Source organism: Microcaecilia unicolor, chromosome 6 (genome assembly GCF_901765095.1).
Source record: "Microcaecilia unicolor chromosome 6, aMicUni1.1, whole genome shotgun sequence".
NCBI lineage: Eukaryota > Metazoa > Chordata > Amphibia > Gymnophiona > Siphonopidae > Microcaecilia > Microcaecilia unicolor.
This window is the reverse complement of record NC_044036.1, coordinates 167,206,275-167,219,562: the sequence shown is the minus strand read 5'-3', so window position 1 is coordinate 167,219,562 and position 13,288 is coordinate 167,206,275. Positions and strand designations below refer to the sequence as shown.

Genomic DNA, 13,288 nt, shown 5'->3' with positions numbered 1-13,288 from the left:
CTCTCCGACTTCTTTCTCGTGTCTCCCTGTCATTCAAGATGCAAGGCAAGAGCAGTACGGGCCACTCTGTCGCGTCTAATCGGGTTAGGGGCGGTGGTGCCTGTTCCCAGGTTAGAAAGAGGTACGGGCTGTTACTCCATTTACTTCGTGGTGCCCAAGAAGGAAGAGGGGGCCTTCCGGCCCATTTTAGACCTCAAGAAGGTCAATGCGGCCCTAAAGGTTCCCTCCTTTCGGATGGAGACGTTACGCTCAGTTATTGTAGCGGTGCAAGAAGGAGAGTTTCTGACGTCTCTAGATCTGACAGAGGCTTACTTACACATTCCCATTCTAGAGGCGCACCAGCGTTTTCTTCGCTTTGTGGTCTTAGGGAGGCATTTTCAGTTTTGTGCGCTGCCTTTCGGCCTGGCGACTGCGCCTCGCACCTTCTCCAAGGTGATGGTGGTGGTGGCGGTGGCGCTGCGCTTGCAGGGCATTTTGGTTCATCCGTATCTGGACGACTGGTTGATTCGGGCCAAATCAAGGTCAGAGAGCGAGGAGGCTACCGGTCGTGTGGTGACCTTCTTACAGTCGCTCGGTTGGGTGGTCAATCTGGCAAAGTGTCACCTGGTGCCTTCCCAGTCTCTGGAGTATCTGGGAGTTCGCTTCGACACGAAGAAGGGCCGGGTGTTCTTGACAGCTTCTCGCATCTCCAAGCTACAGGGGCAGATCCGGCGGCTCCGAGCGCAGAGAGCGCCTTCGGCTCGGGCGTATCTGCAGGTGTTGGGTCTGATGGCAGCAACAATAGAGGTGGTCCCTTGGGCCAGGGCCCATATGAGAGAATTACAGAGAGCTTTGTTGACTCGTTGGTCTCCTCAGTCTCAGGACCTGGAGGAGAGTTTCCCTCTGCCGAGGGTTGCCCTTCGCAGCCTTCGCTGGTGGCTCCACGCTCCGAATCTAGCGAAGGGCATGCCGCTGGACACTCCCAGTTGGACGGTGCTGACCACGGATGCGAGTCTCTCGGGCTGGGGAGCGCATTGCCTGGGTCAGGTAGCTCAAGGACGTTGGACGTTGGAGGAAGCATCTTGGTCCATCAATCGCCTGGAGACTCGAGCAATTCGTTTGGCTCTTCGGTCCTTTCACACCCTGTTAGTAGGCAAGGCAGTCAGGGTGCTTTCCGACAATGCCACGGCCGTCGCATATGTAAATCGGCAGGGGGGAACGAAGAGCCAAGCGTTAGCTGTGGAGGCGGCGGAGTTAATGTTCTGGGCAGAAGCTCATCTTCAGGGTCTCTCGGCGGGCCACGTGGCAGGGGTGGACAACGTGAGCGCGGATTTTCTAAGCAGACACACGTTAGACCCCGGGGAGTGGTCCCTCCATCCCTCAGTGTTCAATCGACTGGTGTTGGAATGGGGTCGGCCGGGGCTGGATCTCATGGCATCGGCCGACAACGCTCAGGTTCCTCGCTTCTTCAGTCGTCGAAGAGATCCTCGGGCCGAGGGCATCGACGCGTTAGTGCTCCCGTGGCCGACTCAACAGTTGCTCTATGTATTTCCGCCATGGCCGCTGGTGGGCCGCGTGGTGCAGCGGATCGGGCGCCATGCAGGTCTAGTGGTTCTGATTGCGCCCAATTGGCCTCGACGTCCGTGGTACGGAGACCTAGTTCGGTTATTAGTGCAGGCTCCGATGCCGTTGGGGCCCAGGGTGAGATTGGTTCAGGGGCCGATCGAGATGGCCGACCCGGCTCCATTCTCGCTTACGGCCTGGCTCTTGAGAGGCTCAGATTAAGGAAGAAAGGTTTTTCAGCCAGGGTAATTGATACCATGTTGCGTTCTCGTAAGAGGTCTACTTCTTTGGCTTATGTGCGGGTGTGGCGCATTTTTGAGAACTGGTGTCAAGAGCGGGATTATGTCCCTCTACGCGTGTCGATCGCGGAAGTTTTGGAGTTCCTGCAGGATGGTCTTGACAGGGGGCTCTCGCTCTCTTCCCTGAAAGTGCAGGTTTCAGCGTTGTCTTGTTTCCGTGGAAAGATTCAGGGAATTTCCTTGGCGGCTTCGCCGGACGTGGGGCGGTTCTTGAAAGCTGTCAAGTTGCTTCGTCCGCCTCGTCGGCCGACGGTGCCGCCTTGGGATTTGAATTTGGTCTTGGAGGCTCTGGTAGGCCCTCCGTTTGAACCGTTGTCTTCCATCTCGTGTAAAGATCTTACTTTAAAGACAGTGTTTCTGGTGGCCATTACTTCGGCGCGTAGAATTTCGGAGCTACAGGCTTTGTCTTGTAGAGAGCCTTTTCTCTCCTTGGCTAAGGAGAAAGTGACTTTGCGGACAGTTCCTTCATTTGTCCCTAAGGTGGTATCCTCCTTTCATGTGAATCAGGTGATCTCGTTACCAGTGTTGGGGGGATAGGTCTGGTGATCTCTCTCAACGTCGTTTGGCTAAGTTGGATGTTCGACGCATCTTGCGGTCGTATTTGAGCAGAACACAGGATTTCCGAGCGTCGGATCGGTTGTTCATTTTGTTTGGAGGTCCCAGAAAGGGGGAAGCGGCTTCCAAGGCTACTCTGGCTAGATGGTTGAAGGAGACTATTGCCTCGGCGTATTTGTTGAGGCGTCGGACAGTTCCCTCGGTATTGAAGGCACACTCTACTCGGGGGGTAGCCGCTTCTTGGGCGGAAAGCAGTTTTATTCCTCCGCAGGACATTTGCAAGGCGGCGGCGTGGTCGTCCATTCATTCTTTTGTAAAGCATTATAGAATTGATGTGCAGGCAAAAGAGGATGCTCGGTTTGGAGCGGCTGTGTTGTCTTCTGCTTTTCGTGGGTCCCACCCTTAATGTGTCTACTGCTTTGGTACTTCCCAAGCGTCTTGACCGGTCTGGAGGGTTGCTGAGGAAGGTGAAATTAGGCCTTACCTGCTAATTTTCTTTCCTCTAGACCCTCCAGACCGGTCAAGAGCCCGCCCTGTTTCTTATCAGAAGTATTTTTCAGCCGTGTCAATTATCAGAAGTATTTTGAGCCGTGTTCTGCTATGTCTGTTCATTTTATATTCAGTATGGTCGGAGAACTTTCTTTGACTCTAATATTCTGCAGAGTGGGACGCCTGGGCGTTTCATCTGTTTAAGCACACTGTTGGTGTTTGACTATTAGTTTTCCAGGTACAGGGGTTCTATTAGTTTTCAGAGTTACTGTTCCAGGGATTTGTTTTCTCTGCTTTGCTAAGTGTATACTGGAGATAGAGGGCTAGCACAGGTTATATGTACTCAGTTTGAAGTTAGTGTTCTCAGTCTCCCTCTGCTGGTAGGCATGCATAACCCAAGCGTCTTGACCGGTCTGGAGGGTCTAGAGGAAAGAAAATTAGCAGGTAAGGCCTAATTTCACCTTTGCTTACTCTGTACATCATACAGTGAATGGACTAGCCCCCTTCTTTCTTAAGATTGATTTCACTGATGTATAGTTCTGGAGACAAGAAGTAATGAGAGTTGGCTCTTCTCAAACAATGAAGGAGACGTATAGATGGATAAAGGTCTTTATTGCAAAATATCAAAATCGACTTGACACAGCAGCTGTGTTTCGGCGCCTAAGCACCTGCTTCAGGAGTCTTATGATGTATTGCTGATTTTGAAAATATATATTCTTATCAAAACTTTGTACGTGCTGTTTTGGCAGTCCATGAAGATTTTCTCTCCGACTTTGGGTTAGGTTGATACCCCTTTATGTACAAAGTTTTGATAAGAATATCTCTTTTCAAAATCAGCAATACATCATAAGATTCCTGAAGCAGGCGCTTAGGCGCCGAAACACAGCTGCTGTGTCAAGTCGATTTTGATATTTGCAATAAAGACCTTTATCCATCTATACGTCTCCGTTGTTTGAGAAGAGCCAACTCTCCCTACTTCTTGTCTGCTGGGACTGTCCTCACGTAGGGAACCAGCGCACCTCCACCTTTTTGTGTGGTTTTTTCCTTGTCCCATATAACTCTAGAAATATGCTGTCACTGAAGTGTAGTAAAGCAAGCAGCCGACAAAGATGGGGTGACCAAACCTTGTTCTTAGTGGGAACTGAAGAGTCATTCTGGCACTTTAGTGAACCCAAGAGGTGTGAAGTGCAGTGGAAAATGAGTCAACTTTGCTATCTCTTCCCCTCCCTCAGAAACAAGTTTGCTTGACTATCAAATTGGCCAGTATTTGCACATGTTGCTATGTCTTTGACAGCACATATCAGAGACTTTAGTGTCAAATTTAGAAAAAGCGGTATATGTCCCTGTGTATTCTGTCTAACAAGCATGATCATAAGAACATAAGAGTAGCCATACTGGGTCAGACCAATGGTCTGTCTAGCCCAGTATCCTGTTTTCCAAACAGTGACTAAGCCAGGTCACAAGTTAATTCCATCCTTCTTTTGTTTATGGACTTCAAATCTTTATCGAGTTGTCTACTTCTAACTTAAGACCCAGCTCCTCATTCCATTTGCCAATCAAACTTCATGCAAATTTAGTTCCATACTTTTTTTTTATTTTATTTGTACCCCGCGCTTTCCCTCTCATGGCAGGCTCAATGCGGCTTAGGTACTTATTTGTACCTGGGGCAATGGAGGGTTAAGTGACTTGCCCAGAGTCACAAGGAGCTGCCTGTGCCTGCAGTGGGAATCAAACCCAGTTCCCCAGGACCAAATTCCACCACTCTAACCACTAGGCTACTCCTCCCAAAGTATTCCAATGTATGTACAATATGATTTAATGCCATTTCTGCATCATTAGGTTCTCTGATCACCTAGCCTATATCAATATGATACAACTTAGGCAGGCTGTGTAGCAAATGAGTGCATAGGGTTGAAGTGGGTAGTTTGAACTCTTATTCCAAAATACCAAAAGATTGGAAGGATTGGCCGACTCATAGCTGCTAGTTCAATAACCCTGGAAGTAATATATACACTGTATTGTAAGGATTGCTCTTTGGCAGAGCAATAAGCAGGAGTCTGTATGAGAATAGCCCAACAAACATCCTCATTGCTCTCCAGACCTTTTCAGGCATGGATTATTTATAAGGCTCTCCCCAGTAAATGGACTGTGAGTGTAGTGTTTGGTCTTTTGCTATCTGCTGTCTTCAGGACAATGATTTATGTGGACTGCATTTTAAAGATCTTGACTTGAAAAGTGTACCCTTTTAAATGTTTTTAATCAGTGAGCTTTCTCTTGATCCAATTGGAACCAGTGCTGGGATCTGGTGCCATGAGCCTTCGTTTATTCAAAACTTGGTATACTGCTTTATCTGACAAACAGGGCGAATTGGTTAACAAACTGATAAAACAAAATTAAGAAAAGGCCCAGGTAGAACCAAACGATAGAACGCAGGACCCACACTGGAGAGTAAGGAACAACTGATGATGACAAGAAGGTGTACCTTTACAAAAAGCCTAAAGCAAAACTTTAAACTGAAGATGAAATGCTACAGGCAACCAATGATGAGTCTTCAAAACAGATGTAAGATGATCTGATTTCAGTAAATGACAAGACGAATAGCTGTATTTTGAATAGTTTGAAGCCTCTTAAGCTGCCAGTCTCTAATTAGTTTGTTCAGTTTTATTTGTTGCTGTTGACTTGCAGTGTTTATTTATATATATTGCAGTCTGATGATGAGGGTGACAAAGAAAAAGAAGATGAAGGGCAACAGACATTTATTGCACATGTCCCAGTGCCATCACAGCAAGAGGTAAGTAAGAAATCACTGCTGAAGGACTTTTGTCAGAGCAGGGCAAGATTCTTTGGCTTATAAGCTTCAATAAACATATTGATGTCTCTGTATATCAGTGATATATAACCTTTTCATTTAATTCCACATCAAAGTAGGTCACAAATGTCATGTTCTCAAATATATACAGATTTATACTTGGGACCGAACCCAGGCGTTTGGACAGAGAGATGCTTGTCATCTGTCCAGTAGGGTCTGGGCATGTCACAAAGGTGATGTGCATGAGTCCTCAGCGGTGAAAGGGGAGCTGCTGCAAAAGCAAACTCATTTACAGGTGTAGAAGCAGTGCTTCCATGAGGTTTCCTGCTGCGGGGAAACAAATCTAATCACCTGAGGAGGTCAGAGGAAAAATAAGCATTTGGATTTGGATGTAATTTATTTATGACGTAGAAGAAAGGGTGCTGGGGCGGTGGTGTACCTGTGAGAGCGTCAGTGAGTGGTGCAACATTCCCTTCTGCTGCTTCTGTCCAGCAGAGGGAGGAGTCTTCCTTTGGGGAATATTGGAGCTGATTCCAGCAGGCACCTGAATGGACTCCTGCTGATGTCTTCCAGGTCCTGTTTCTCCATAAGAGGCTTGCTCTGCTGTGGCGTGTAGCTGAAGGGGCGTACCCAAAGAGGTACGCCCTGCCCTTTGGGGCTCCGAGGAGCTTTTGGAACCAGCATTGATGGGGAAGCATAAAGGGAAACCAAATACATCTACATACACTGAATGTTGCGGGTCCCATGGACAAGCACCTGATAGCTTCTGAACTATCTGGTAATCAGGTATTGTCCCCATTTGGGAGCCTCTCTAAGTTCACCAGAGCGTACTCTACCTCTCCCTCCTTCCTCCTGCCAAGATGGGTGATCCTTAAATTTCCATGTAAAGGTCTTATAACTTTCCAAGTTAAAGATTTTGTATTTTGGGTCTCTTTGCAACTGGAGCAATTTCTTTAAGGGTCATGAGAAGCAATAGACTTTAGTTTGGGGTTATTTGAGTACAATTGGGATTAAACGCCTAATATAGTATCAGGTTTTTAACCTGATAGGTTTTCCTTCTAGATTTTTTTTCATCATTTGTTGGCAGTCCATATCTCCCTTGATGTGGGTTGGTGTGATTTTCCTTATTGTTTTGTTGGAATGTATTTTTTTTTCTTTTTAATTAACATGTGATCAGGCCATGTATTTATAATCGATATCCTTTTCAGTAGTTCAGTTTGTACTTTGATTTAGTCTGAAACTTACTTTTAAAACTATCTTCCAAACTTTTTACTTGAATATGAGTTTCTAGTCTGGTTCTTGGGAACCCAGATATGGATTAATCTGATCTGAAAATTATGACAAATCTTTCTGCGATCTTATGGGAAGGATTGATCAATTGAAATGTCATAGCAATAAGAAAGAACCAAAGAAATACGGGGCAGAGTTGCATTCCTACACATGACAAACCTGTGAACGAAGTCCTTCATCCAAGGGCAACAAACACTTAACATGTTTACCAGGGAACAGGTAACAAAATCTTAAGAAAAAAAAAAAACGCTTGCATGTCTACTCATCTGGTAGAAGAGACACTGTTAGTCTAAAGTTGCATTTTGAAGAACAATGGAAACGGAGCAGTGTGGTCTGTAGGGCTGCAGGATTCAAAAAAACTTTTTATTGCTATAATTTAACAATTGCAACCAAAGAAATTTATGAGATCTTTTACTAAAGGTTAGCGCATCCTGCCTGCCACACATGGGAAAGAGGAACCCAAACTATAGCTACGTAATGCAAGGTTCCACATTAGAAGTCACTGACCAAGAAAGGGATCTCGGCAGCATCATTGATTCGTTGAAACCCTCTGTACAGTGTGCTGCAGCGGCTAAGAAAGCAAATAGAATGTTAGGTATTATTAGGAAAAGAATGGAAATCAAAAGTGAGGACATTATTGTGCCCTTTGTATTGGTCCATAGTGTGATTGCACCTCAAATATTGTGTTCAATTCTGGTCATCGCATCTCATAAAAAAGATATGGTGGAATTAGAAAAGGTATAGCGAAGGGCAATGAAAAGGGGATGGAACAACTTCCCTATGAGGAAAGGCTGACGTGTGTAGGGCTCTTCAGCTTGGAGAAAAGACGGTTGAGGGGAGATATGATTGAGGTCTATAAAATAATGAGTGGAGTGGAACGGGTAGACATGAATCGTTTGTATACTTTTTCCAAAAATACAAGGACTAGGGGGCATGCGATGAAGCTACAAAGTAGTAAATTTAATACAAATCAAAGAAAATATTTCTTCACTTAACGTGTAATTAAACTCTGGAATTCATTGTCAGAGAATGTGGTAAAGGCGGTTAGCTTAGCAGGGTTTAAAAAAAGGTCTGGACGGCTTCCTAAAGGAAAAGTCCACATACCCTTATTAAATTGACTTGGGGAAAATCCACTGCTATTTGTGGGATAAACAGCATAAAATGTATTGAACTTTTTGGGATCTTGCCAGGTATTTGTGACCTGGATTAGCCACTGTTGGAAACAGGATGCTGGGCTTGATGAATCTTTGGTCTGTCCCAGTGTAGCAATACTTACGTACTTATGGTGAGACAGGTTACAATTTGATCTGGAAGACTGAAAGTGACGGATCAAAAGTATAATAAAATGCAGCACATATGTGCTAGTTGGTTTAATTGAAAAGCTTGGTTTAATATTGGTGCATAATTGCCAGCTATGTCCAAGTCTCCATATATGGAGGTCAGACCAAAACTTCTCAGTGTCTGCAGCAGCCAGAAGCTGGAAAATGAAGAGGCGACCAAGAGCCTGATTTTATTAAGACTGTTTTCCCCATTCTGTGTAGTAAATCAGGTCATAAGCACACTGAAGCAAGAAAATCAAAGACAAACTTAAGCACAAATGCCTAAGTGAGGAATGGTAGTAATGGATTGATGCAAACCTTGTTACAGTTTATACTATCCTTACCAAATGACTAATCTCCTCTTCCAGTAACTGTGGTCTGAGGGGCTGAGGCAGAAATGTGTGCATTAATGCCATGTGCTGGTGGCTGAGCACATGACTTCTAATGTGAACCTAACACCAAAGGTTTGGTCACCAGCACTGTAAATCTGAAATGCACAGAACTTGTGCACTAGTCTGGGAGAACATGCCAGACGCATGTGCACCAGGTTCTGTGCTGAGCTAGTACTCTGCATGTGCCAGAGCGTTGTTCTGCAGATGAATGTTGGCATCACAAAAATTTCTTGTGCATAAAATATTTTGCGATGCCAATATTTGTATAGAGATATAATTTTTTTTCTGATTGCAGGACCTTCCGTTCTGACTTAAAAAGTTGCAGGTACTGTTATACCCAAAGCAAAAAGAAAAAACTGGGATTAAATCCTCACAGATGTTACTGGAAAAGAACGTTGACCCTTCTATGCCTCCTCAGTTCTGGCATTCAAGGTCTTATTGTGCTTATCTTAGTTTTCTGTTTCCTTTTCTGCACTGGGGTGCCACAGCTAGTATTAACCATGTTAATATGCTGTATACTGGTGTCCTAACATAAGATTTTGTGCAGGGTTAGCATTGGGTACCCAGAAACTTATTCACAGATGTTTGTGCTACTGTTTGCGCTAGCTTTCTTCATCGGCCCCTTGAAAGTTATAGTGGCTATAAGCTAATGCCATTTCCATATTTCTTGCACTTGCAGATTGAAGAAGCTCTTGTGCGGCGAAAGAAAATGGAGCTTTTACAAAAGTACGCCAGCGAAACTCTCATGGCACAAAGTGAAGAAGCTAAATGCCTCCTTGGAATCTAGCATCTTTTTGCTACTAAAGCATTTTACTTTGCAAAATACAGAAAATCAAACACTCGACAAGTGCCTCTGAACATAATTGGTGCTTAACTGCAGTCTTGAGTAACCTTTCTGCTGGTCTTTGTACAGAGCTAAGCAAGACAGATAACTCGCCTGGGGTTGACCCCTTTGAAGATAGGAACTCATTTACCAGCAGCTTTTGTTGGTACCAAATTTCCAGACATGACACAGGTTTTTGGTTTTTTTTGTTTTTGTTGTTGTTGGGTTTTTTTTTTTTTTTTGCAAGACAGAATCATCCAGAGTTAAGCCGTGGGAAAACATTGCTTTTTTTTTTTTTTTTTTATGGAGTTTTGGCCTTGTAGCAGAATGTGATTTTCCCATTCAGTTTTTTCCCTGACCTATTTACTTTCCCTAAGGATGGCCACTGAAGTGGAAACTAAACCTTGTGCTTTAGGTGCCAAAATGGAGATTAGCCAACAGGGGGGGTTAACCCAGGATTGATGTGGCTGTCAGGCTCCATTATGTTCCCAGAGATTTTACAGCATACTCATCTCTAACTTAGCCTACTAAGTATTATATGTTCTCTTGGTTAACAAAGACTACAAAGCTGTAGCTATTTTAGATTTCTAAAATCTGAAAATACTAAAAGTATTAAGTATTTTGGAGAAATGTAAAATTCTGTTTATAGTATAAACCAGACTGTAATGTGCTCTCTTTCAGATTGATGGGTCTAGTGCTGAATATTTCAGCAACTATTTTGTAAATACTTACTTTATAAATATATAATTAAATGAGAAGTTGTAAGAGTCATTTCTAAAATGCAATGAACCATGAACATTTAGAAGAGATGTTTTCTTGCCAGTGTCTATTTGTGGGAAGCATGTTAACCCATAGCTGCCACCAGGGAAAAGAAGTTTTAAACCATCTATTGAAACGGTTGCCTCTGGACGACCTGCACAAAGAACCTTGTAATTACCATTTCAGCAAATGAAATGTCCTTTTCATCATTTAGTGTCCCTTTGAATAGTGAGACTGGAAACATCTGTGCAGATCAATTGAATAAATAATGGTTGAGCACATGACCGAGAGAGTACTATTACCTTAGAGCAACATTTATTTGATTTCCTTTCTGTTACTTTAAAAATTATTTCGGAAAAAAAAATTGTCACATTATTTTAAGGTATATTGTTTCACTCTGATTTAGTGGGTGCATGGTCAGCTGATGTGCAGTCACTACTGTCACAGTGCTATAAAATCTAGAATAGCTTCCTATTGATGTATCCCATCATTATGATTATGGACATCTGTCTTTATCTACATTGAGTTTGATATTATGTTTATTTGTTTTATTTATTTGTTACATTTGTATCCCATATTTTCCCACCTATTTGCAGGCTCAATGTGGCTTACATAGTACAGTAAAGGCGTTCGCCAATTCCAGTATGAACAAATACAGTAATGTGGTAGAATAAGGTTCGTGTGTACAGACACATTAGGGAATCATAGAAAGGAAGAGTTATTATATGTCCATTACGAGCTTTGGTTTTGTTATGTTGTAGGGTACAGGCATTTAAGTGGGGTCGGTAGGGTATGCCTTTTTGAACAGGTTAGTTTTTAATGATTTCCGGAAGTTTAGGTGATCATAAGTTGTTTTCACGGCTTTTGGTAATGCGTTCCATAGTTGTGTGCTTATGTAGGAAAAGCTCGATGCATAGGTTGATTTGTATTTGAGTCCTTTGCAGCTTGGGTAGTGGAGATTTAAGTATGTTCGTGTTGATCCTGTTGTGTTTCTGGTTGGTAGGTCTATGAGGTCTGTCATGTATCCCGGGGCTTCGCCGTAGATAATTTTATGAACCAGAGTGCAGATTTTGAAAGCAATACGTTCTTTGATTGGGAGCCAGTGCAGTTTTTCTCAGAGGGGTTTGGCGCTTTAGAATTGCGTTTTGAGCGGTCTGAAGTTTCTTTATAATTTGTTCTTTGCATCCCGCATAAATTCCGTTACAGTAGTCTACATGACTTAGTACCATTGATTGTATCAAGTTGTGAAATGTTTCCCTTGGGAAGAATGGTTGCACGCGTTTTGAGTTTCCACATTGAGTGGAACATTTTCTTTGATGTAGATTTCACTTGGTTCTCTAGTGTGAGGTTACGGTCGATTGTAACACCGAGAATTTTCAGGCTGTCTGAGATAGGGAGGGTATAATCTGTGGTGTTTATGTTTGTGGGTGTGTTCGTATTGTATTGGGATGAGAGGATGAGACAGTGTGTTTTTTCTGTGTTGAGTTTTAGTTGAAATGCGTTTGCCCATGAGTCCATGATATTCAAGCTGAGCTTGATTTCTTTGGTGATTTCTGACAGATCACGTTTGTAAGGAATATATATTGTGACATTGTCTGCATAGATGAAAGGGTTAAGGCCTGAATATTACACTATATTATAGTTAGTAAGAGTGTGCATTGCAAAATTGATTGCTTCATTTATTTTGTGTTTTACAAAGTGTTACATTTTAGGTATATTCAACCAACTCTCTCCTCTTCAATCAGTCCAAAACTCTGCTGCGCGACTCATTTTCCGCCAAAGTCACTATGCTCACATTAGCCCTCTCCTTAAGTCTCTTCACTGGCTCCCTATCCGTTTCCGCATTCAATTCAAACTTCTCTTATTGACCTATAAGTGCATTCACTCTGCCGCTGCCCAGTACCTCTCCACTCTTGTCTCTCCCTACGCCCCCCTCGGGTACTCCGTTCTGTAGATAAATATCTCTTATCTGTCCCCTTCTCCGCTACTGCTAATTCCAGACTCTGTTCCTTTTATCTTGCTGTACCTCACGCCTGGAATAGACTTCCTGAGCCTGTACCTCCAGCCCCCTCTTTGGCCGTTTTCAAGTCCAAACTTAAAGCCCACCTCTTTACCACTGCTTTTCACTCCTAAACACTGCTCACTTGCCCTGTCCTTTCATCCTCACCTCTTTATTCCCTTACCCTTAATTGTTCTGTCTGTCTGCCTGTCTTATCTAGATTGTAAGCTTTTTGAGCAGGGACTGTCTTTTTGTGTATGGTGTACAGTGCTGTGTACACACTGTATTGTAGCGCTATAGAAATGATAAGTAGTAGCAGAAATAGCAGGCATGTACAGTGTAATATAAAGAAATCAAATTTGGAGTGAGACTAGTAGCTACAGTGCAAACATGAGACCTTTTAGCAGCCTTGCATAAATTATCTTAAGAACAGGAAGAACACACTAAAGGAGGGGGCAGAGCTCTACAGGGTCTATGTGAGCTTATACTTGCTGATGGACCCCACATATTTATGTATTTATGTGCATTTTGTTCTAGGAAGGAGGCCCACAGCTTTCATTAGTTTCTGAGAGAGGTCTGTGACCTAGAAAAGGTTAAGAACCAATGCCTTAGAGTTTATGTAAATGAATTTTGCTCTCTTAGTGCTGAAACCAGCCCCCAATCCTTTTTCTGCCTGGTTTTGGTTTCAGCCAAAAGGTTATTTTAATTTTTGGCCATGCTTTAGGTGGAAGCTGAAACATTTTGTGCTTTGTCCCATTTTGTCTCCTTCCCTTCTCCCTGAAAAGACGTTGCCTCCCCCCCACCCTTAGGCCCCCTGGGCCTATTTTACAATCCCTGGTAGTCTAGGGGTGTTTTTGGGGCAGGAGTGGTCCCCAGTTACTCCTGCCTATTTTGGCTCTGCTTTCAAAATGGCTTCTGCAACTGGGGCATTGCTCCTGCCCTGACTACACCACTAGATCAGCAGGGAATGTAAGGTAGTCCTAGGGGGAAGCTACTGTTTTTGTAGTATTTT

The 13,288-nt window shown here is 43.6% G+C and overlaps 1 protein-coding gene across 1 annotated transcript in view; it reads left to right on the top strand.

Moving 5' to 3' along the window:
* Positions 1-10,582, top strand: part of ISY1 (ISY1 splicing factor homolog) — a 56,050-nt gene extending 45,468 nt beyond the window's left edge. The window contains exons 10-11 of the mRNA XM_030206052.1: positions 5,593-5,676; positions 9,375-10,582. Of these exons, the coding sequence (XP_030061912.1) occupies positions 5,593-5,676; positions 9,375-9,482 (192 nt within the window). The 3' untranslated portion in view covers positions 9,483-10,582. The remainder of the gene's footprint in view (positions 1-5,592; positions 5,677-9,374) is intronic.
* Positions 10,583-13,288: the final 2,706 nt, after the last annotated feature.